Consider the following 24,262-nt stretch of genomic DNA (forward strand, 5'->3'; position numbering starts at 1 on the left):
ACGCCGCCAGGCCTGCGGGCTGGCGCCTCTCCGCTCTGGGACAGCCCCACGGCCCTGCCCGCCTGCCCTGCCCGCCCTCCCTTTCCCCGGCTGGCGGGCGAGGCCCGGGCTGACTGGACCCCGTGCAGGCTCCCAGAGTAACGCCTTCGGGCCGCTTTGCCGAGGGGCCCCGAGCGTCAGCTCCCCCTTGGCACGGCTGCCATCACGCGTCGCCGTCCCCCTGTCCCCACACCGGGGCTGTGACAGGGACAAGCCTCGACCGGCGGCGAGACCGCTCGCAGCCGCGCCCCCAGCGGCCCTCCGCCCCCCCGCCATGCCGGCCGCCCCCCGGCAGCCCGCCCCCGCCCGCCCCTTCCCCCGCGGACCACGTGGCCCGGGCGCCGCAGCGGCGCTGCGCAGGCGCCGTGCCCGCTCCTTCTGCCCGGCCGAGTCTGGGGCTCTGGATCAAAATGGCGGCGGCCGGAGCGGGGCCGGGAGGGAGCGGGTAGTGCTGAGCGGGGAGGATGGCGGCGGCGACCGGCTGCCGGAGGTGAGGTGCCGCGGGGAGCCGCGCGGTGGGTGTGGGCTGGGAGGGGGCCCGGCCTCGGTATCACGGCGGCAGAGGGGAGCGGGTGAGACCGCCGCCGCCCCCGCGGCGGGGCTCCCGGAGCTGGGGCCGGGTGGGCGCCCCGCCGGGCCGGCGGTGTCCCGCGCCGGCTGTGGCCGGGCTCCTCCGGCGCCCGCCTTGGCGCTCCCAGCCCGCAGCTCCGCCGCCGCGGCGGGCAGGGGTGCAGGCTCCCGCCGCCCACCAGGCCTCCCGCCGCGGGGAGCGGCCCTCGGGGGCGGGCGGGCTCGACCCGCGGGGGTCCCTGTTCCGGAGCGCCGGCAGCGGCCTCCCCCGCGCCTGTTGCGGCCGTCTGGTGCAGCCTGACCGGCCGCTGCCCTGCGGAGCGCTCCCCGCCTGCCCGGGGCACCGTGGCCCTCTGGCGCTGGGCGGCAGCGGCCCCGGCGGAGCGCTCCGAGGGGCTGTCGGAGCCGCCTCGGGCAGGAGCGGCCGCCGAGATTGCGCTGCCGCCGCCGTGCGCCCCTTATCCCCGGCTGGTGCGAGAGCGGCCGCGCTGGCTCGCCGGGAGCGGCGGGGCTCCCCCGGTGCGCCCGGCCCGGCCCGTGGCGGCTCGTGCGGGCCTGGCGCTGCCGCCGCCCGGGGACGTGGGGGTTCATCCTCCTCCTCTCCGTATAGGTGTTTCCGTGGTGTTTCTGGAGAAACTTGGGAGAGCTGTGCAGGTGGTGTGCCTGCTTGTGCCTCAGGGATACTCCTGCTGCTGTTGGATAGTGCTTCGCTCTTGGTTCACGCTTCTGCTTGTTCTCCTCTCCCATCCCATCTGAGGCCATTGGGTAAAAGATGACACGCATGTCTAGTGCTAGCATAAAATATGCTAGTAAGATAATAACATACGTGTTGATGCAATGAAGCTTTATTTGTGAGAATTCAGCTTAGGGAATGTGGCAGCGCTCGAGGCTTTGCTCAAAACCAGTGTAATATAATACACAAATCTAAAGCGTTTGGCAGATATACCACTGGGATGCGGTTATCTCTGGTTTTACCACATACTGCATGCTCTGTTTTAATTTAGAAATGGAGAAAATAAAAACAGAAACTCAGAGACAATAGTTTTAGCACTCATAACGTTTTCTTGAGGCACTGAGAAGCTTGATGAGTTAAAGCCTTACTCTTTTGTCTGAAAGATGTTAGGAAAGACAGTCTTCTAAGATTCTCCTTTATTGTTTCAAGCATAGGTCATGGACCGCTTTCATCCTAGTTGGTTATCAGCATGCTTCTTTGTACTGGGAGGTGCAGGAAGGGGAATTCTTTTTTTTAGATCCAGTGAGTTTAGACCCCTCTCTGTTTGAACCTTTTGCTTAAGAAATTCACGAAAATATTTCTTCCGCCTTTTTCCCCTCCTCCCCTTGTCGACTAAGAGTCTGTTGCCAATATTACAAAATTAATTCTATAGAGATTATTTTTGAGGATGTGGAACAAGTGTCTTGGTGATGTACAGGCTCTGTGGACTGGTGTTTAAAAGGCAAGGTCTGAATGCTTCTTTTGTAGGCTATCTGGATGAAGATAATGTATTCAAAAGGTATGGCTTGTGAGGTTTTCTCCCTTCTTGGGGAAAAACTAGGCTTAGTTGACGGACCAAACCGTAATTGAGCTATTTGAGAACTTGCTACTTTGTTGCATCAAATAATGTTATGTAAACATTGCTGTCTGTGCTTGTATGTAAACCTCTTGATGTCTGGCTGGGCAAATGAAGTTTGTATCCTAAGTTACAATGTGAAGATGCCAACTGCTCTGGTTTTTACTCAGATTTAAAGCTGGACTTGCATAGTTGGACTGCATACAGGTAATCTTGGAAATAGAGTCCAGTATTTTGTGTAGAATGTACAGTCGGTGTTTGCTTTTGTTCATGGGAGATGAAAAAACCCTATTGAATCCTTTGTTTTTGGCTCGGCTGCACAAAGCATTGTTTTACTTGCTTTCAGACTTTAGCTGATATATGAATGGGTTTGATATTCTAATCTAATTGTGTACGCTTGAACATACAAGGAGCACAGACACAAGTCATCTTAGATAATTTTCTGTGGCATTATTGTAATTACCGGCTTTTTTAAAAATCCTTGCCTCTTACTAATGTAAGTTAATTTTCTTCATATGTCCAGATTCCCTTGCTGAGTCACAGATACAGTAGTGGTGTAATGCTTATAGCTGGCATTGACTGATCTGCAAAGAGTCATATGTGAAGGAATAAAATTATTTTTATAAGCTCTTCTGGAAGACTTGCATGAACTTGTCATAGTGATTGTTTTGTTGGTTTTTTTTTTTTCATTTTTCTTCCCCCTCTTGGTTTTCAAGCTTGTCTGAGAAGCTCAAAACTTTGTGTTGTAAAGGGATGTTGCTCATTGTTAAATTGTAGTAAAATGTACTGTCTTTGCAGCCAGCTCTTTGAATTTAATTCAGTGGGGCTGTCAGAGCTTGATTAATAGACTAACAAAATATTGAGTCTTCATTTTGAAAGCGGACTATCAAGTTGCTGCGCACATGATGTCAGGTTTACAGCTGTCACTGATGACAGTTATCCTAGAGGCTTGTAGAGGATGAATTCTAGGCTTGGACAATGCATTCCTCTGTCCTGCTTTGCAGGCTGCATTGGTGTTGTGGTATCTTGTGGTCCTGCATGTGGCCTTGGGAGGGGGCGTGACACTAGCCCTGACCCTCCTGCCACCCTGATGCTAGTTTGGTCTTGATATACCCGGTGACATGCAAGAAAAGGGGAGTGTGTTCCAATGTCATGGTTGCATAGTGATGACCAAGGTTGAAAGGCAGCCAGCCACAACTGAGACAAAAAGTAACATGAATCAAAACATCCTACAGACGTCTCGCATAAACTGCATGTAGTTCACATTAATCAAACAAAAAAAAATCTATAGAGACAGTTATTTCTTCTTAAGAGCAGTGTTCTTAATACCAATGAGAATTTCTTCTGGTAAATCTTACTGTTCTTACGGTAAATCTAGATGCAAAATTGCGAGTTTCAATCTTAATTCTTTTGGGGGGTTTTTTTTGGAACATATTTACATAGTTTTGATTTCTGTTGCCAGATCAGTGCCTTGTACTGTTATTTCACACAAGTGTGAAAAGATGCATAAACTTTATTGTGCATGCAGTGGAGACTGGGAAGCCTAGTTCTTCAGATGTGAGTGTTCGATGAGCTTCCAGTGAGTCATGTAGTTATTGATCTGTTTCATTACCCAGGTTCTTTGAGGCATAAGGCTTGTCAGTGTATCTTTAAATCTTTGAACACAAACTATTACAGACTTTCAGAATGTTCTTTCATATGTTTGCTTACCAGTCTGCCTGAAGTGTAACAAGAAGGGACTGCAGTTGCAAAGTGTGATGCTAGTCTTGCATTTTGTGCCTATCCAGTCTGTCCGGCCTGTCTCCCAAGAAGGATGCAAATTATAATGATGCCTTCTGTATAATGAATGGATTATACATAATAATGTATATTATACAGAAGGTCTGTATAATATACATTATATAATACATAATATACATAATATTCAGGTCCTACATTAGGAGACCTGAAATCCTTGTGTGTTTTATGTAGAAACAGTGAAATTGTGTGTTGGGGAGAGTAGAAATAGGCAAGAGGAAAAATGGATAGGAAGGAGATGAGTATCAATGATGGTGTATGCAACACTTATACCTTGCTGTCTGAAGTTCTTAGAGGTTTAGCATTTTGCTTTCATCTTATTCTCTGACGGTGGTGGTTTTGTTTTCAGTGTTCAAAGAGAGCTGATCGTGTCAGAGGTTCATCTGAAACTAAAGGGGGTCTGAAGTCTCTAATTTCCTTGTCCTTGGGACCATGGCAGATAGCTCTGTTGCTTTACAAGGATGCCTATGAGGTTTTTGATGGATGCTTGGTGGCAAAATTGGTGTAAACACTTAGAGTCTGCAGCTGTTTTTTTCTGCGTCCTGCACTGTCCCTTCAGCTCTGTTGAGAGAATGGTTTACATGGCTTCACTCTGAAGCATTGCAGGAAACTGATCTGTCTGAAAAGTAAATCACTAAAACAGAAAATGACTTCAGATCAGGTCCTTAATCTGGGTCATCACATTGCTATGGAAAATTTATTTGCTGACACAGTATAAAGGCAAGGTCAGGTAGGTAAAGGGGATCTGGGGGTGGGACTGTGTTGCCTGAAGTGTGTTGGACTGAAGTACATACATAACTATATACTTAATTAAATTTAAGTCTGATGTGATTGCTCCATTGGGTGTAAGTGTTATGCAAGATTACACTGAATGTGTAATGGACTGGTGGGCTTGCAGACACGTGTTCAGCCTGTTGGGGATTTTCTGTCATCAGTGGGTTTAAACTATTTATCTAAATGAAAAATAGGAATTACCGTGTTATACCGGAGTGATAAAACATGCAAAAAAATCTTAGCAGCAACCAAAACTGCTGAAGAAACTTCCAGTAAGGTGTGGGGGTGTAACATTTATGGGTAATATCTTCCTAAATCAGTTCCTTAAGTTTCAGAAGTATCTTCTAGAGATCTTGTGTAATTTTTCCGACTTGAAATTCTAACAGTAGCTGTTAGCTGTATATATATGTCTGATCATTTTGTGAATCCTGTTTGATCTTTGTCCTCAAATTTTTTTCTGAATTCAGTGGCCATGCTGTATGGTCTAAATGACACTCAACTTCATTGTATGTTTGGTTCTTCCTGTATTAGAAAGACTGTTGTGGGTTGGTTTTTTTTTTCTGTCCGCCTTTGCTATTCTTACCTATCGTATCGTATCCTGTTCCCAGTCCATTATAGTAAATTGCACAGAGTATAATTTATTTTTTTTAAATTTATCCTAAAGATCCTCTTTCTAGTGCCCCTGTTACTGCCATTCCCTATGATCTTAAAGAGCCTTTTTATTTCCACTGTGTCCTCTTTGATATAGGATTATTTCAGTATGTTAACTTGCAGCTTTTAAGATGAATCTCTTCTGGCATTTTTCATCACTTCAAATCTTGAGTGTTATCTAGTGGGAAGTGCTTTAGAGAGAGATGAAGCTAGTTGATGGTATGCAAGATTCCTCTCTAATTTGGAAACGTTGTCCAAGATCTGTTAAAACTATTTTAGCGTAACTGTCAAGCAGTTTTACACTTCCATTGATGGCAGTGATGGCTAAACACTAAAGTGACTGCTGCGTGGCCTTTTAATTGGGCATGTTTTGTGACCCAGTACTTGGAGAAGCAATATGTGATTAGTAGAGCTGTAAAAATGTATCTCTGGGTGCTCACATGCATGTTTTAGGGTTTCGTTTGGGTCAGGGAAGACTGTTCTTTTTTATAGTCCAACATGGGAATAGAGGTTTGGAATACATAGAGCAAGAATACCAAAGTCTTGTGAAGGTATCAGACCTTAGTAAAATTATACTTATTTATATGCAAATTAAAGTATTTTTTTTGACTGACCAAGTAGATCACATTGTATTAGTGAGAAAGTGGAATGCTGCTTTGCTTGTCATCATCTGCTACCCCCAGATCATACTGCAATGAAGTATGTAGAATAACCTACTCCTCACGGAACTGTTTCAATTGCTTTAAAAATAATCAGTAGGAGTGACAGAAGTTCCTTTTCATACTCTTTTTCTCCTGACGGCAATATTGGAAATGCTGCTTGAGAGCTGACTAGAAAGCCTTCTAAAATAACAAATCCAGTCAGGACGCAATGAGACACTATTTTGTGGACTGGTGCTGCCTTACTGTTTCAGCTTTTTAAGTCTTCTGCCTTAGCTTTGTTCTCCTGATGACTCTCAATGTAAGGGTGGGGGGAAGTGGTTCCTTGGCTGTTGGAACTGAGGAACCGGGTTTGCTGTGGGTTTGGTGATCTTGGACTTTGTCTAAGAAGATACAAGTCCTCTTCGAAGCCTTTCTGCTGCTGTGATAATTATAGGGCTCACCCATGTAAATTCTGTAGTGTTGAATACGAGGTTGTGCTGAAGTACTTTGTACAAGTTGGAGGCATTTAGAGATTTTCTCTCGTGTACCCAGACGTCTGTTTCTTAAAATACATAGAAACGTAACCACCTCTGAAGCTGCTTGTGATATTAAACTGAATGACCAGAAAATTTCATCCTGGAGAAGGCAGGAGTGTAGGCATGTACATAGTGGAATTTTTGATTTATCCATGTAAAAAAAATATCACAGACTAATGAAGCATGGGAATACATTAAAGCATGATGTCCTGTATCTTGGCTCATCCTGTAGTGGGCATCATAATATCAGATGGTTGAGAGGTGATGTGAAATACATACAGAATCTCTAGAATGTGGGCAGAGACCATAACGTTAATAGGTTCGTGGAGTTCTTTAAAGTCATTCTAGTAGTGACTGCACCTCATTGAAATACAATCAAATTGCTTATGCTGACATTAGAAGTTGAAGATCCCTTTGTCAGTCTGCAAGGAGGTACTTCTAGGAAGTTTCTGAAATGGGTTGTTTATTGTGCTTCAGGCGCTAGCATGGTAGAAGAATGCTGAGTTGACAGAATGCACTCTCAAGGGGGGAAGTTTGGTATGATTCAGTGTAGTGATGGCCTTGATACTGAACGAGGAAGAAGCCAAGCGGTGTCAGTACCTCCCAGCTCCTGAGAGGCAGCAGTTGTTACTGGTGAGCTGGATGCAGCGCTGTAATTATACATTGTTGCACGGTGTTACAGGACTGTTACAAATGTAAGGGAATGAGGAGTTGCTGGTCAGTGTCACTGTGAGTCTGTCATGTTGTCTCCCTCCCTCACTGCCCCGGTCTACCGAGTATGTCCATCTCCTCCATAGTTTGTTTTCGTGAGTAATTTGGGTATTTAGCTTATCTAAATTTTGGATAGAATGTGTGATTACTGCCTCAGATTCTCGAGTTCCACCTTGACTGACTCTTTTTGAATAGCCAAAGATAATATTTAAAAGAATAATTTTCTGCTTTTTTTTCCCTTTAAATAAAAAGATACATTATTTGGATCAGAAAATACCTCCTGCTTCTTACATGGTCATCAAAATCTGTGTAGGGTTTAGTCCTTTATTAAGCATGCTGGAAATATGCATTTGAACTTGAAATGCCTAAATATCCTCCTAGCATAGTTAAGGTTGTCATACAGTATAAGAATATCCCCTCTCTGATAGTACTCTATAGTTCTAGACACAAACTTGAAGACTTGGTAACCCCTGGTAAAGTGACTCTTGTATGTGTATTTCTGCACTAAATCAAAGCTGCTTATCTGTAACTGCATTTAATGAAGATCTTTGCTGTGCTACAGCCATTTTCTATTTGAGTTGGGTTTTAGGCTTAAATTACATTGTTCCAAAGTACAGCCCTAAAGCAAACTTTCCAAAAGATCTGTCCATACTACTCAGGGCTTTTCCATTTTAAGGAAAATCAAATTGGTTTTGTCTTGCTTTAAGATTCTCTGCTGAGAAAAATTTGGCAGTTTGGGTTAACAGGCTTGTGCTGATCTAGATATTTCTTTACCACCATCTTGGGGATCTACTTCCCTTTCTCCTTCTTCCCTTCTCCCCTCATTCTGTTTTTAACTACCAACTTATTTTTCTATAGTATTAAACTGGAAAATTTCACATTTTGTGTTTACCTGCATCAAGGTTGAATTGTATTAAGCCCTAGCAGTCCTCAACAGTAACTAGAGTGCTTATTTAAACATCTTGTGAATCTGAGTTTCATCCTTGTTTTAAATTTGGAAGGAAAAGGAACTTGCCTTTTCCCTTTTTCCACACATATAAGATTAGTTTCCTTTAAGTTAAAATTAACCTTTTTTCTGAAAAAAGATCTAGCTAAAAACTCTTCCTGTTCATTGGGTATGAATGTGCAAGTAGAGGAAGAAGAGTTTAGTGGGAATGATAATCTGCTAGACAGGGAAGTAAGATTGCTTTTTTTGGTGGCAATATTGAATTTTTCCCATATATTGATGAACTTTTCAAATAACAGAAGAATCAAAGGTGGTTTGGTAAGTATAGCTCACACTGGCAAAGACTTTCTGCGTTTTGCCCTTGCTTTGATTGTGAAAGAGTATTAAGGACAGTTGCAGATAAGAGAAAGATGAACAAAATTTGTTATAAAATGAGATTAAGAGCAATGGGTTGCTTTAATGGAGTATCTTCTCTAATTAGTATAGTCCAGCAGACTTTTGCTTTCCTTCTAAATTTTTTTTTTATTCCTTTGAAAAATCTATTTTTTTCAGATGTTCTGGGACAGCTGAAAAGCTTCAAGTCTTGTGGAGGGAGAAGGAAGAGTTAAGATGTACGATCAGTCTGCTCAAAGTGCAGATTTGCTTTAGCAAGTAGGTGAACAGAAAACCACCCCACAGTCTCTCATAACTATGCAATCTTAAAAAGTCTGCATACATGAGGTATGTGTAGATACTGCTGAATTAAATTTGTAAATGATTGATGCTTCTGTTTTGAGGAGCAATATGTTATGTCAACTTGTGTGATGCTCCCTTGGCTGTTATGTAAAACTTGCATGTTCGTGTTACAGGACAAAAAATAAATGCTTTAGAAATAAATGCAGAGAGGGCTTGTTACAGGAAATTTGGAAGACATAACTTCCTTTTGCCAAGGGGAAAATGTAAACAAAGCTCCAACTTAATTGTAGACTAACTACTAGACTAGGTTTCTGACGAAGCCTTTCCTTCCTTCCTTTATGGCTTTTATCATTGAGAAAGTGTATTTTCTGTTTCATTTGAAATGGTTTTCTGTATTTGTGGGGAGGACAGGCCTCAAAGTTAGTGAGCATTTAGTTCTTGCTGCACTTGCATGGAATCTAAATGTAAGAATTACTGAAGGTAACTACTGAGGCTAAAGTTATTGGTGAAACTTTTGAGGGTTCTGATAGTTCATGGGAATATCTGAAGTTTGCTTGTGAGGGGAAGGATTGCAATATTAGTATAGTCTGTTACTGTACATGCTCTCAAGTACTAAAATATCCATATTCAAAATGGCTGAAGCCTTTGAAGTGTATGGCATAGAGACATTTATTGGCATTAGATGTTATGGTGTATTACTTGTTGAAGTCAGCGTGGCTCTTAAAATTTTCGGCTGTAGCTAATGAATTTAAGTTGACCATAGAGGAGCCCAACCAAAGGAGAAATCTTTTATATGCACAAGCTTTTAAATAACTGTGAAAATCTTACTATATACAAAGATAACTGATTTATAAAAACAGGTGTAAGATCACCATGTTAGTTGTGGTTTTGTATGTTTAAAAGCATCTGAATAAAAGGAAAACAGCCTGCAGGATTTACCAGGAATGTCAGACTTGCTCAGGGTGGCAGCAGTCCATAACCAGTTTACAAGCTCTCGAATGAGTCAATTGTTGTATAAAACCCATGCACGATGAATTTTCCAGTTTGTATTGCTGCCTGCTTCAGTGAGCAGAGTAGACCTGGGAGTGACTGTGGATGCTAGGAGACAAGAGGAAAAGGTAGTGTCAGCAGGGAAACCTGAGCCTCGGAAAGAGCGGCTGCAAAGCGGGGCTTTGCCTGTGTGCCTGGGGCCAGCCTCGAGTGACTTGTTGAGGCTGAGCCCAGGCTCAGAGAGAATAAAAAGGATGACTATAAGAATATAGTTTTGTTGAATTGTGAGGCAATTTAATAGCAACAGTGTGCTCTCTTCACGTTGACAGCTGTGGGTTCTTGTTCCAGACTGTCAGACCGACCTGCAAGAATTCACTTTTTCTTGTCTGTTACCTCCTCCAGCAGTGGGGTGATGGATCAGCTATCTGAAGTGACTTGTTCTGTGATCGTAAAACCTTTGTATGTAGTGTGAGGGGAAGCAGGAAAGCCCCGTGGCTGGAGCAGCAGCGTGAGAGGACCTTCTGTTAGTCTGACTTCAGTGGTAGTGTCAGATCACCCTGATGTACCTGTGAAAAGCTGACAGGCAGGGAGACCTGTATACACAGTTTGCTTCTCATCAGTGGAAGAATTTGCTGGATTGAGGGGAATATATTAAAATGCACGTAGGCTTGCCTTTTTATTTTTTCCCTGTATGACTAATACCTAGATGCATATATTCTGTCACTGCAAATTTGAAATCTTCCATGCCTTCAGATAAGCAACAATCCCCATGGACCTCTTTAGTAGTAATATTTAATGACTATTTAAATAGTAACTTAGTGGCTGCTATCTGAAGGGTGGTTAACCAAGGCCTAATTGAAAGGAGGAACAAACTACACAAATGCAGAACGAAAAGTACAGGCCAAAGAAGACAGCACTTGAGCTAGTGAGCACTCCTGTGGTGAATCCTAGCAGTAGTTGGTGCTCTCTCAATAGCCTGTTTCTGCCAGGAGTGCCCTTGCTTTGCAGACAGTTTGAAGATGATCTTTTTCCTGCGGGTAATTTTTAAGAGCTATGTAAGAGAAACAGCATATTGCAAGAGTAGTCTCATATAGCTACCTGCTTACATTAAGATGTTTATGTTGAAAATGGCAGTTGACTGTGTGAAGATAGAGGTGGTGCTGTACTTGAGGGCAGTGGCTGTTGCAGCCACCCCAGAGGATCCGCTGAAAACAAATATGGTCCAGTCAGGTCCCTGGTAGGACTTACATGGCTTCCCAAATGTCTGCTAGAATGAAAGGGGACAGCTTTGCTGTAGAAATGAATGCATGGGACTAGGAATGTTGGGGGATTTTTATTTTTTGAAGGCTGTGCCAACTGAGTATTAGTCAAACTGCATGTTGTGTTTGACTGTGGGGAGCAAGCAGCCTTTTATTCCTAGTCTTCCCTCTCCTAGTGACGTTCCATGGGTCATTTGGTAAACTGGTGCAGGGAGCTAATTATGCTGGAGAGAAAAATTCTGCAGAAAATAATACCTTGGTTTGGTTGCTGGCATGGTGGAGGAGCTTTGAGAAGATGGTGATAGTAGTTGAGGTGAGCACTGCTGCTGAAGAAATGTGCGTGGAACCACAGTGTTGGTGAACCAACTGGTTTTTGCATACACAAAATAATGCATTTTGAATCCAGATTGGAATTGTGTTTTTGTTGGATCCAAGACTTGTTGTGGCTTGTGACTATTATTTTAGAAACTCTGTTTAAACTGTAGCTGAAACGTGTCAGTTTTATGGCTGTGACTTAATGCTTTCTTGAAGGAGGAAAATAAATGTTTCTCTAATAAAATTCCTCATGGGTCTTATGAAATGGTTGGACTAGATTATCTTTTGAGTTCTTTACCATACCTTTCCATGTTCCACCTTCCAGATTTTATGTTATAAATAGATGAATCCAGTAGTCTTAGTTTATAAGAGATCATGCTAGCAACTGATACTTTAAACTTTTGTTATATCGAAGAGAAAAGGCTGTGTGAGTTAAATCTGCGGTTGTGTGATGGTGTAAGCATCCATGGAAAGGATGCTGTACAGAACAAAAAGAACGGTGGTATATTAAGGAGGGGGATGTAAAGAAAATAGTTTTGAATATATGGCAATATTGGTAACAGCTTCTTTTAACAACAAGCAGAGTTTTTCAGTGGAAATAGATGAGATGCATATTATTTTGTCACCAAGCATCTCAGAAGCTCATGCAGAAGGGAAGAGGATTATGCAGAAATACTGTATTAATGAGGAATTATGTCGGTAATGGTTCCAAGCAACAGAAATACCTCAGGATGATGATGTTACTGATACAGTGGCTATCTGGCAGGATGAGTTGACTGTAGCCAAAATAAGATGATGGAGGTAATCAGTAAACTGATTTATGAACAAAATTCACCCATATAGGAAGGTCAATAAGTACATGGATCTAAGATTTTTAGTCTGCTTTGACATGGGGTTGCTGGAGCTATTGTTGGGAAAACCCCAAGCAGTGTCATCACTAGAGACTACTACTGTTCCTCTTAAGGCTGTGGATCAAAGGGAGGCTCTTTTGAAGATAAATTGAAAATAGCAAGTTCTAAGAGAGGATGTGTGCTGCTTACTTAGTGTAGGTACCGTGAATAGTGTCTAGGATTGTCTTATTAGTAACTTTAATATATTCTCAGAGGAAACATGTTCTGAGAAATGCAGTGAATTTGGAAATGCTGCTGTGTACGGGAAGCTCCCAGATCCTTGTTCAGAGTAAATGGCTTTCTGTGAAATAATTGAGCTTGGAGAAAAGGGAAAATGTCTCTAGTACAAGGAGACTGTGGGGTATATCCCGCTGGGGTGGTACTTGATGTGAGAAAGCAGCAGGTCTGAAATCCAGAGACAGATCTTCCATGTGGTTGGGATTTGAGCCAAGATTTCCCTGTCTTAGTAGACTTGCTAATTGAAAACAGCATCTTGTGTTGTGGTTGGGTCACAGCTCTAGCAAGAGGAGGAATTCCCTTTCTCAATGAAACGGTGATCTTTGGGGGAGACTCTCAAAGAAAATAGAATAAAATCATGTGAATTGTGAAAACTGCAGAGAGGAAAGACTCCCTGCCCTGCTCCACAAAAAGCAACGGTCCTGCTGACGGTTAAGGGGTACTTGAATAGGAAGCCCATGAAATATGCTGTATAAAGGTGGGACAGCTTCATGTGGAGGATTCTTGCTTTTTGCTCCACTCTTGCCTTTTCCATGGGGGAAGAAGGGAGCAGATGACTGAGGATACTGGTGCAATAAAGGACAGGCAGTATCTGGAGACAGTGTCATGGTTTAACACTGGCCAGCAACCAAGCATCACGCAGCCGCTTGCTCACTCCCCCTCACCCAGGGGGAGGGGGATCAGAAAGGAATGTAAAACTCAGAGGTTGCGATAAGAACACTTTAATAGGTAAAAGCAAAAGCCGTGCACACAAGCAAAGCAAAACAAGGAATTCATTCACCACTTCCCATGGGCATGTTTGGCCATCCCCAGGACAGCAGGGCTCCATCACGTGTAGCAGTTACTCAGGAAGACAAACGCCATAATGCCAAATGTCCCCCCCTTCCTCCTTCTTCTTCCCTCAATTTATATACTCAGCATGACATCATATAGTACGGAATACCTCTTTAGCTAGTTCAGGTCAGCTGTCCTGGCTGTGTCCTCTCCCAATTTCCCGTGCCCCTCCAGCCCTCTGGCTGGCAGGGCCCAAGGAACCAAAAAGTCCTTGATTTAGTATAAACATCACCCAGCAACAACTGAAAACATCAGTGTGCTGTCAACATTGTTCTCACATCAGAGCCAAAACACAGCACTGTACTAACTACTAAGAAGAAAATTAACTCCATCCTAGCTGAAACCAGGACAGACAGAAAGAGAAGGGCAGTGGTCTTACCAGGCTGGTGTTCAATCTGAGTATCTGAAGCTAAACTTAGGTGAAATTTGACTGGGTGAAGTGGCTGCAGACTACTTTAAAAAGCAGTGTAAGCCTTTTTTGGAGATGACTTTTCATGTAATTTGGAGATTCCTATTTTTGTCTTAACCAACTGATATATTCACATATACCAAAGAGGATTTGCCTTTCTTAAAAAACAAAAGCATGTTTTTGTTTGCTCAGAAGAGGCCTTTCTGAAAATACTTTAGACTTCTCAATGTATTACAGTATGTCAGAATATCTTGCAATTATTCTAGATTGGCTAAAATGAATTATCCTCACTTTCCCTTTAAATGGATATGTTCATCTGTAATTACTTGATAGGACTTCTGATTTTCTTACGAAGTAGATTTAATGATGTTTTGTGTCTAAGTCAGGTAATGTTCCTTTCAAGTGAACTTCTAAAAAATGGAAAGTCATTGAAGTATATGTTGTCATTTCACTTCAAGAGAGTCCTAGAGGGCAATAAATGAGTTCTTGTTGACTTTGCTAAAATGTGTTTTGAATTCAACTTACAGGAACATTAGCTAAGTCTTTCATGTTAGTATCATCAACCAGAATAGATTTTTGGTTAATTATTGGTGCTTGCAACCAGCTGGAAGGATCAGTGATGTACAGAGATCAAGATTAATTTGCCAGTATGTGAAAACATCTAGGTTGCTTGGGAGAAACTTCCTATTATCTATAAGATTGTACTGCTGTAACTCAGTCTGCATGTGCTTTGTGTGTGTGGTTTTTTAGGTGCTGGAACTTTTTTTATTTAAGAAAATACAAATATGTTGATGTTCCACGCCCCTGCAGTGCTGTTAGTGATTTGACCTGTCACTCCCTGCTGATGACATTACTTAATTTCTTCTAGGGTGTGACACATTCACATCATACTCTGAATTGCTTTGTTGATAATCAAAAGTCTTTCTGAAGTGTACATATCTTTAAGACTCCACACCTTTATACTCTATTTGAGTATAGCTCTTCTACCTTTCATTCTGATTCCTCAGAGGATGTGTTAAAAATTGGTGCAGCTTAATTTCTTGTTTTTCTGTTCCTAAAATTCAGTGCTATGATTCTCAAGAAATCTAGAAATAAAAAGCCAGGACTACTGTGGGGTTTCTGCCACCTCCATTTTAAAAGAACTTCTTAATGGAGAAGTGTACTACTTCATGAGAAAGAAAGTGCTTTAAAATTTGTGCTTAACTTTCAAGAAAGGGTTCTTTGTGATAGCTGGAACACATTATTCTCAGTAAAGCACTAAGCAACGCAGTCGCTTTCGTAATCTAGTTATGTCTGCTTTTTCTTGCCCTCTTGTGCCTGTAACTGCTGATGTGGCTTAAGTTCTGGTATTTTGCTTATTGGATTTTCTTTCTTTCCAATGCAGTAAATCATGAAATAACACAGATTCATTAACCCAAATCAGGAAGAACATTATCTGTTCCTCATGTTTGTACAGTACTAATCCAAACCAGAACGCTTCAGCTGTGTCAGCTACATCTTACTGTTGTATTATCCAGATAATTTTGAGTAATGATGAAGTTTGATTGCTTGACTGGATTTTTAAAGAAAGTGTCAAAATAGGCTTTGTGTGGATTTGCATGTGGCAGGCTATAGAGTCAGCTGGTCATTCAAAATTTCAGTTGTTTTACATAGTTAACCAATTACACAGCGCTGCCCCATATGTATTAGTTTCTTTAGTGTGTATGCTTATACAGCAAACTCTGTGAGTATGCCAGTGCTTCTCTCGAGTGTCCCATCCATGGAATAAGAGGAGGGTCAGGATGAGTAGTATTCAGTTCCTGTCTGCTTCACTTCCTTGGAGAACCATCCCCTGAGTACGACAGTAAGAAAATGAGTTAGATAGTAAACGCACATCTGAACAAACATTTGGAACTCCAGCCACAAACAGCTTTCCCTTTCTTTAAAGTGCTTGTCCCTTTGGGTGTTGCTGGCTGGTAATTCCAGTAGTGATACTGTGGAACAACCAGCATGGCCAGGGCTGGCTTTGGAGACTTCCCAGTGGATGGGAGCTGTAGAACCATTCTGCTGAACATGGTATTGTTCCTGAATTCCTTTGTGATGGCTCAGGGCTCTGCGTTGGTCTCCAGACCACTGCTCTGCCACAGGAAGGTTTGGGTTGTTAAGGCAAGCTGGTGGGATGTACCCTAGGGACAATGGCAGGGGTCCATTCTCATGAGTTCTTTCTTTTAGTTACCAGTTTACCTCATCCCTATGAAAATAAGCTTGTCCTTGCTAAAATTTAGTTGAAGAATTCCTTACTAGGTTTATCACTTTCAAATATCAATTTATTTTTTTAAATTCCTTCCTCCGCCCAATATACCAATTTACTGCTGTATGTTGTCGTTTCATCTTGCATTACAGTTCCACTTCCTTGTTACTTGAAAGAAACCGTTGGGGCAGAATAGCATAGCATTTTTGGTCTAGATAAAAATCTAAGCAAATTTGACTAAGGTATGCTTGTGATACTTGTGTTGTCATTTACTCAGAGTAAATGTAAAATATGTTAGGTAAAATGTAAAACCTGAAAAATCATGTTGGTACAAGTATGTGCACGGACTTGATACAATTTCCCACTCTGGTCTTAGGATTATGCTATTTCATAATCCTATGGCAACAACTCCAGAAGAAATGGAATAAATGCTTAAAATTTTAGAGGGGAAAAAGTCCAATGCTTTTGGTTGTAAAATGTGTTATAATGCTCCCCACCTTGCCCTTTATATTAACTGGATCCCAGTGGACTACAGAAACCTTTGTATTGAGTGATGACTATAAACAAAGTGTCACTGTTATCCAAAGTCCATCCTGTACACAGACTTTTTGTTAAATCAAAATTCCCAATCCAGGAATTCCTGGCTGTTAGCCCAGACACTTCAGATGCAAATCATCTTAGGTTCTTAGGATTTTAGGTTCAGTGTGACAAGTATTGAGAAGATTGAGAAACTTATTTCAGGTACTGAAACTTTTAACTGGATTTGGTTTTAATTTTAATTTTATTCTGCTCTGAATATCAGTGTAACCTGTAAGTACTTCTCTGCTTTTTGTAGCAATTGGGGTGGCAATTTTGGCTTCTAAAGCTTCCTGGTTTCATTTAACATACTTCATATAGTATTTCTGCAGTGCAGGCTTTTTTGAAACAAGCTTTGGCATAGTTTAACTTTTCTTGCCCTGCGTACATAGTGCACATCTGTGTGTGTCACTGCTCTCAACAAGAGATCCTGTTTCAGTAGGTCAGCAGGTGTTGAATTTAGTTTTCTTTTGATAATGCTTATATGAATGCATATAAACTCTTAACAGAAAGGCAAGAAGTTCACCTGATGGTAGTTATTAAACAAAAAAAAATCCATAACTGTTTTGAGGCTAAAATTAAATTAAAAAAATTCTTCAACTACATCAAAATACAGAGGCTTTTGGTATGCTGATAACTTCTGCAAGGAGAGACAAAATCTTTCTTTTCTTTTGCAGTTGAAGATCTAATTGTGAATTGGAGGTGTTTCTTCATTTTTGTGTTCATCTCCTACAGCTGTCTTTCACCATGTGAAACAACATTCTTGATTTGGCATTTTTTTGTGGTAACTAAGATGTATTTATGTTTGTGCTACAATCAGCAGGTTATGTGTAAGACTGACTTCTGTGCAGGTAGGCTAGGTTTAGTGTAGAAGCCGAAGTGGACACTAGCGAACCAAACCAACCAACCAACCACAACAACAACAACAAAAAGAGGAGGGGGAAAAAAAAAAAAAAAAAGAAAAAACCCACCTGAATGCATGAGTGGCTCAAGTACATCTTACTGTCAAAATATGCAGTCCTGGCTCTGGCAGCTTGTTTCCAAGTCTGTCTTACTCCACCTGTGCTGGTGTGAGTGTTCTGTGATGGCCTAACAAACCAGTTGGGTAACTGGTACTGTTTAAACTTGTCTAGGTTGGTTTTAGCATGGGGCAGTTCATATGGGTCATGGAATATTTGAGCCGGAACAGACAAGGTAAGGAAAGGGGATGTACGAATGAAGAGCGGAAGGCAGGGCTTCCTCAAGGACAGAGTTCATAGCTGCTGCCAGCTTAAATTGTTTGGGAAATACAACATGGGTTATACAATGTTATCTTGTAAAATTTAGTGATGTAATAAAAAATAGAAAGATCATACTTTCAGTTGGTACATGAGGTTAAGGGCAGTAGTGGGAGTAAAGCCATATATTTGAGCCATTGGGCACAATGCATTTTGTTATGAACTACGAGGTGTTTGAAATTCAAGATGCGAAATGCTCTGCAGAGGTCAGCCAGTATACACATGACCAAGCAGTGCACAGTTAAATTTGAAAGGACGCACAGAAGTTTTGGCACCTGTAAGTGGCTGACCACAGTGCCTACTCTGCAACGAACTCCTTCACTGAAACCTGGCATGTTTGGTTTTACTTAAATTCATGTTACAGAAGTTTATATGTATACAGCTTTGATATGAAACTGTTTTTACACTGTCCTGTATTACTTAAATTACATATTTTAAATTTACTGAGTGAATTGATTCTGCACAATACTCACTTGGGTTTAATTTATAACAGTGTTCTTGTGGGAAGTGTCTGAATAAAATTACTTTATGTATTGGATATTTTAGGAGCTTTTTGTTGTGTTTACATTTTTCAATTAATTTAAATCCTGTTGTTCTGCAAATTCAAGCACTGAATGCTAATCTTACTGAACAGTTGTGTCTATTCCTTGATCACATTCCTTCCATCTTCTGGGGTACGCTTGTTGCCAAGTGGAAGGTATTAACCTCAAACCTGGGACTTGATTATGTATATTTTGTGCTTGCTAGCAAAAAAAACCCCCCAAAAACAGAACACCAAAAAACAACCAAAAAACCGACCGCACTTTTTTTTCTTCCGTCTTATATTTGGCTCCTGGGCTTTTTCCCATGTCAGGAAGAACTGAAAAGCATTAGTAGACATCTAATAGACAAGTTATCACACCACAGCTGAATGCAGAAGAGGAAAGTGGCATTATTCCAGGACTCTTGTCCAAATGAACCAAGTCCAATTTTAGCTGATAAAAGGAAGTTGTTGGGATATGTACTCAGGATGCTGGCATTTATTTGTGAAAGAATTGGCATTCAAACTTGAAAGGTTACTTTTACCTCCACAAAGCTTGTACTGAATGTAACAAATTCCATCTGGAAACAGGCACCACATTTAAGCAACATATTCTGTGTGGATACACAAATCACTTGAGTGTCCCTGTTTTAATGATATAATTTTCTAAGTGTTTTTCTTAAATCAGTGGGGCTTTCCACGTATGGCGAAGAGGTCAACATCCATATGGATTTTGTTACTTTAGAATAGCTAGCTTATTTCTGCACAAGGAAGAAAATGAGTACATGCATTGGCTACAACTGAAGTCATCCAACAGCTGGCATTTGCTAAGAAGATTTACTGGTGTTTGTTGGTGTGATGTTGCACATTTTGCCCATGTTCTGGTTTCTAACTTCATCCTGAGCAGGCTTGCTATTCATGTAGGAAGGTATTTTATTTTCCTGTTTCCTGATGAGTAGCAAGCTGAATCGGCATAGAGTTTAAGAGCAGCATCGGGTTGTAGGCAAGTGAGGAGACTTTGCCACCTAGCTAGGGAGGGCACGCGTGGGAGTTCCTCCTTCCTGCATTTGCAAGCCTGTAGATTGGCTCAAGTTGGCCTGCATAATATGAGGAAAGCTGATGTGTTGTTATAGTTATGTGTCTTACCTTAGCAGAATTCAGGTAGTGATCAGCAGGCTGCAGCTGCGTGAGGCAGACAGGGACTATGAGCTCTCTAGAGCAGCAGTTCTGCCTGTACATCATGTCTAGTGTGAAGCAGTGTGGTTCCTTTTGGAAAAAAAACATCTGATGTCAGAGACCACAAATGCCAAAAGGTCTGATTTTAGGAACCTTGTTCTAAGGCATCAGATGTCTGGCAATGATACACTCTCTTGTGCTTCCACAGTCCTGTGCCTGTGCCTCACCTTTTTGCATACCCATTGTCTATAAAGCCAGGTTTCCAAACCCTTGTCTACTTGTCATCCTCATGTAGCCGGCCCTCAAATACTGGGGCCCTTGTGTTGTCCCCCCTGTCTGTCCCCCGCCATGCTTACAGCAGTTTGCAGCCTTTTCCTTCCCAGCCTGTCTCTCGCTATCTGCTCCCCAGGATCTGCTTTCCATGCTGCCTTTGTATTAAGAGGCCAGGTGTGCCTCTCCCCTGTGAATCATACCTCACCTCCCAGTGTCACAGTAACTCACTCTTCTGAACTCCTCATGCCAGAAATAAGCTGATTATTAAAGCAGAGAGACTGGAACAGTACTACAGCGTTCTTGAAACATGAGCTCTTGCATGGCACCTGCAATTCGACATGCTATAGGTGTATTGAGAAGATCAAGTTGGGAGCATATAGCAAATATAGGTACTGCTGTGACAACATGGTAGAATTTAGCTACATATCTACGTACACCTATTTAGCTACATACAGTTTAGTTCGCAATATTGAATGGAGTCCAAAAAAATTCTTGGTATAGGCTTTAGCTTTGTGTCACTTTTTCTTACCTGTGCGTTGGTGTTTTGGATGGAGGCACATGTGTTCAACTGGACAGTAGGCAGTTCTACATTGTGGTAACTTTCATTTTGCAGTATTAATATTTGAACGCTGCTAATATAGCAATAAATTAATATTCCTGTTGTATGTTTAGCAATTAATCCTTGTTCAAATTTCCTCAGAATTGACTTAGAATGTTTTCAAATGCCTAATAAAACAATAGATGAATGCTTAAAAGCTTTATTTTTGTTATAAACCTACTTCTAGCTACTAACCTGAACTTGAAAAGTAGGACTGAATGAGAACTGTGTAAATGGTGTGAAATCAAAATGGAGCTGAAAACAGTGATGAGTTATAACCTCCAATGGGATTGGTTTATTCTGTTTTCTCAGACAGTATAATTCAATGTGGGATTTTTATAACAATATGTAAACATATCAGCATATATGAAAAGTCTGTCTTGGTATAGTTAAAGGAGCATATCTAGTCTAGACCAACTCCTTGAAGGTTTCTTAGATAAAAGTTTGATAGCCATCCTGCTCGCTGTTGCAGTTTATCATACTGATTTGTGAATGGTTTTGAAAATTACACATTATTTTAGAAAATGAAAATATATTTTGGTATTGCTTTACTATTTCAAATAAAAAGCTATCTTGGAAATGTTTGTGGTTTTAATTTATGAAAATACTGTGTGCTGGAGGCTGAGTTTATTTTAACTAAATCACATAATACCTACTGGGGAAAAAAATGAAGTAATTTATTGGTGTTTTTGTTCTTCAGAAATGGAGGAACAGGATGCTGGACCTGGGATTGAAGATTATATTATAAAGGATTATGGGATTATACATTGAAGAGCCAGCAGGCGGAATGCCTGAGTGACTGAAGAAAATGGGTGCTAATGCATCTAACTACCCTCACTCCTGTTCCCCAAGGGTAGGGGGAAATTCACAGACACAACAGACATTCATAGGTAACTCTTCTCAGTTATCTTGTCACTTTCATGAATGGCTTGGATTGTGTATGCAACGGATTTGATTTTCTTGTCCTAATGTTATGCAGAGCTTTTATTTTCTAGGTCACCAGTTTGAATACATTCAAGCTCAATCGTGCATGAGTTTCATTACTGTCCAGCTCCTCTTTGGCCTGCGTATGCAATGAGTTGATCTACCATTTGCTAGTAAGCCGGTGCCAGGTTATTTGAATGAAGTGGACTTTTTATGAAAATTAAACCATGCATGCTAGTTTTCCCGGTTCATGAGCACTTGCTCTCTGTTAATACTATCTACCATTTTCTACTCTTCTTCCTCAGATTTTCTGTGAAACTGTGTTCAAGCATATAAAACTCTTGATCATCAGTATTCATTGTAGTATTGGCATCATCTAATCAGCATCAATCATTTCCTTATTGCTAGAAGGGATATCTCTGCTAATAAGCCTGTCAAAGTACCACGCAGTCCTGAAGACAGCTTTTTCTCCTGTCCTTCTCCTGTTCCTGTAAATGGGGAATGGGTTACTTACTGTCCTAACAGTATTATTTACAAGCAAGGACCTTACTTAACTGGAGACATGAGTTGAAGTGCCCTTAAGAAAGTATTTCTTATGCCAGTCATAACTGGGTGTTACCTTTTATGTGCTTTTCAGCCTAGTGCAAAAATACCTCGGTGTGGATCTAAGAACTATTACTTATAGTGTGAGAGTGATGTGATGAGTCTAAAAGAAAGCAGGTTTTTGCTTAGAAAACCCCCAGCCCTGACAGCCTGAAGAATGATCTTAGCAGTAAATAACATAAATACTTCATAAACAAATTGACTTGCTTTATAATTTTTTATCGCAGCTTTTCTGAGACTCCTCGCTTTTGGAGATCTGAGTAGAGGGCAGCCCACAAACTGTTACATGTAAAGACCTGGGCTCTGGGCTAAAAATTCTGTGTGCACTGTCATAGCATGTCAAGGAAGAACTTTTAGGACTAACATCTTCGATATCCATGCTGTAAAGTCCTGCTTAAGGCTTTATATATTTTTAGTATATCATAACGAACAGTAGTATTTTTTTTGCCCCAGTTTATACATATACTTTCTGAAAATTACAACTAAAAAGTTTTTTATTACATGTCTTGGTGGTGGTTTTTATATGGTGCTCTACAGAGTAAAGAGAAACCCTTACAGATGTGAATATAGGCAGATCTGCATGCTGAAACACCTGAGCAGATTTGAAGAGGCAAGAGCTCCAAAGGCTTCATTAAATGTCCCAGAAACTTTCTACTTAGTACATGGGAGGTTTTATTGATGCTTTTCATTATGAAATTCAAAATAGAAACCCATTATGCAGTATGATAAATTTACTGTTCCCTATTACCCATTCAAAATTGTGGCTCAGACTTTTGAGGAAGCCCTAAAAGCATGTGGCTGTCTCATCTTAGGCAAGGGAAATGAGTGTTCTGGTCAAAATGCTTGCTGAAATCTTGCAGTGCTATGATGACTCTCACCTGAGTGCGCTAGTAGAGGAAGTGTGCTATCTACGTCACAGACTTACATCTCTTCTTCCCACTTTGTGGAGTTTTGACTCTTTCTCATCTTGATTCTTCTTTGGATGATTGGTGTATGTAACAGTCGCAGTAGAAAACAGATGTATCCTAAAACTGATAGCTGAGGGTTTCATCATTTGTTAGAATAATGATGTTTTAGTATTAAGTCGATGTTTACAGGTTTTTTGTTTGTTTTTAATGTAGAAGGCATTAGATCTATTCTGCTGTCCCAAAGTAGAACTGGAAATAAAGGGACTGGAGTTACAATAGCTGCATAATATGTCTTAGTTGCCTTATTATTCCTGGAAACTGGATTCAGGACTATGGGTTTGTTTTAGACACACTGCTTTACCGTTAAAGTGCTGTGCCGTGTTACATAGTAAATGTAGGATGAGTATTAAAAGCTGAGACTGATCTGGCAAAGCACAGTAGCTTCATAGGATGAGCTCCCATTGTTAATTGACACTAATGCTGAATTTGCTTACATTTTATGAAGAGTGGATAAATTAGTGGAAATAACACAGTGCTCTTACTACAAAAAATGCTTTTGTTTTAGCAAAGGCTTAACTAGTCATCTCCTTGCTGTTTTGTCTGCAGTGTTCAGGAGGAAGATTTCCCAACAGTTTCTAGGGTGGTACATCTGTTAAAGATGTTTATTTTAAATAGAACTCTATAATTAGACTTCAGAATGTGTAGACATGCAGAGGAGACTAGACATCCCATTATTCATTGTCAAGTGCCCAAGTAGTTTCTCTCGGCAATCATCTGTTTCTTGTAAATATTTATCTGTTCAAAGCTAGATAGGGTCCAGGGGCATGAAGTAGCTATTGCTTTTTAACAACATTCAATAGATTGATGCCTTTTAGTGTAGAAGTGGGGAATAAATTTCTGTTTCCTGCTTGTAATGCTGCTGCCTTACGAAGGAATACATGCAGGTCAAAAAGTGACTCCTCAAAAGTCTTTTTTTGACGGATATGGAACCACCAGCTGTTGTGAGCCCAGAGAGGCTGTGCCAGTGCATTTCTGCTTCTGCCTCTGGCAAAATGCAGTTGTGTGGTGGCACTTCTGTAGCAGCATTTTATCTGTTTGTAAGGGTTAATAGCACAGTTTGCAGGTTTGGATCTTGTGATGATTCATGTGCAAGTAATATGTCAGGGCAGCCATCAGGAGGAAAGAAATTACGACTTGTGGTGTGCGATTTTTATTTTTTTTTTTTTAGTGGAATAGAAAAGAATGTTCTGCATACTCAAATTTGCTATTGGAACCCAGGGTACTTCAAAGTGAGTTGGCATCTTTTCTTGGAGCAGAATCTATCATTATAGAGTG

At 41.2% G+C, this 24,262-nt stretch overlaps 1 protein-coding gene across 4 annotated transcripts in view; it reads left to right on the forward strand.

The window, feature by feature from the left end:
• Positions 1–379: 379 nt before the first annotated feature.
• The window catches only part of BTBD7 (BTB domain containing 7), a 55,039-nt gene continuing 31,156 nt past the window's right edge, over positions 380–24,262 (forward strand). For 2 of the 4 annotated variants that reach the window (XM_055715980.1, XM_055715983.1), the window contains exons 1-2: positions 380–529; positions 21,193–21,382. In XM_055715980.1, the coding sequence (XP_055571955.1) occupies positions 21,301–21,382 (82 nt within the window). In that variant the 5' untranslated portion in view covers positions 380–529; positions 21,193–21,300. Of the gene's footprint in view, positions 530–1,219; positions 1,375–8,785; positions 8,954–21,192; positions 21,383–24,262 lie in introns of all 4 variants that reach the window. The other 2 variants (XM_055715982.1, XM_055715981.1) reach the window with 2 other exon arrangements.

The sequence above is a fragment of the Falco cherrug genome, chromosome 7 (genome assembly GCF_023634085.1).
Source record: "Falco cherrug isolate bFalChe1 chromosome 7, bFalChe1.pri, whole genome shotgun sequence".
Lineage (NCBI taxonomy): Eukaryota > Metazoa > Chordata > Aves > Falconiformes > Falconidae > Falco > Falco cherrug.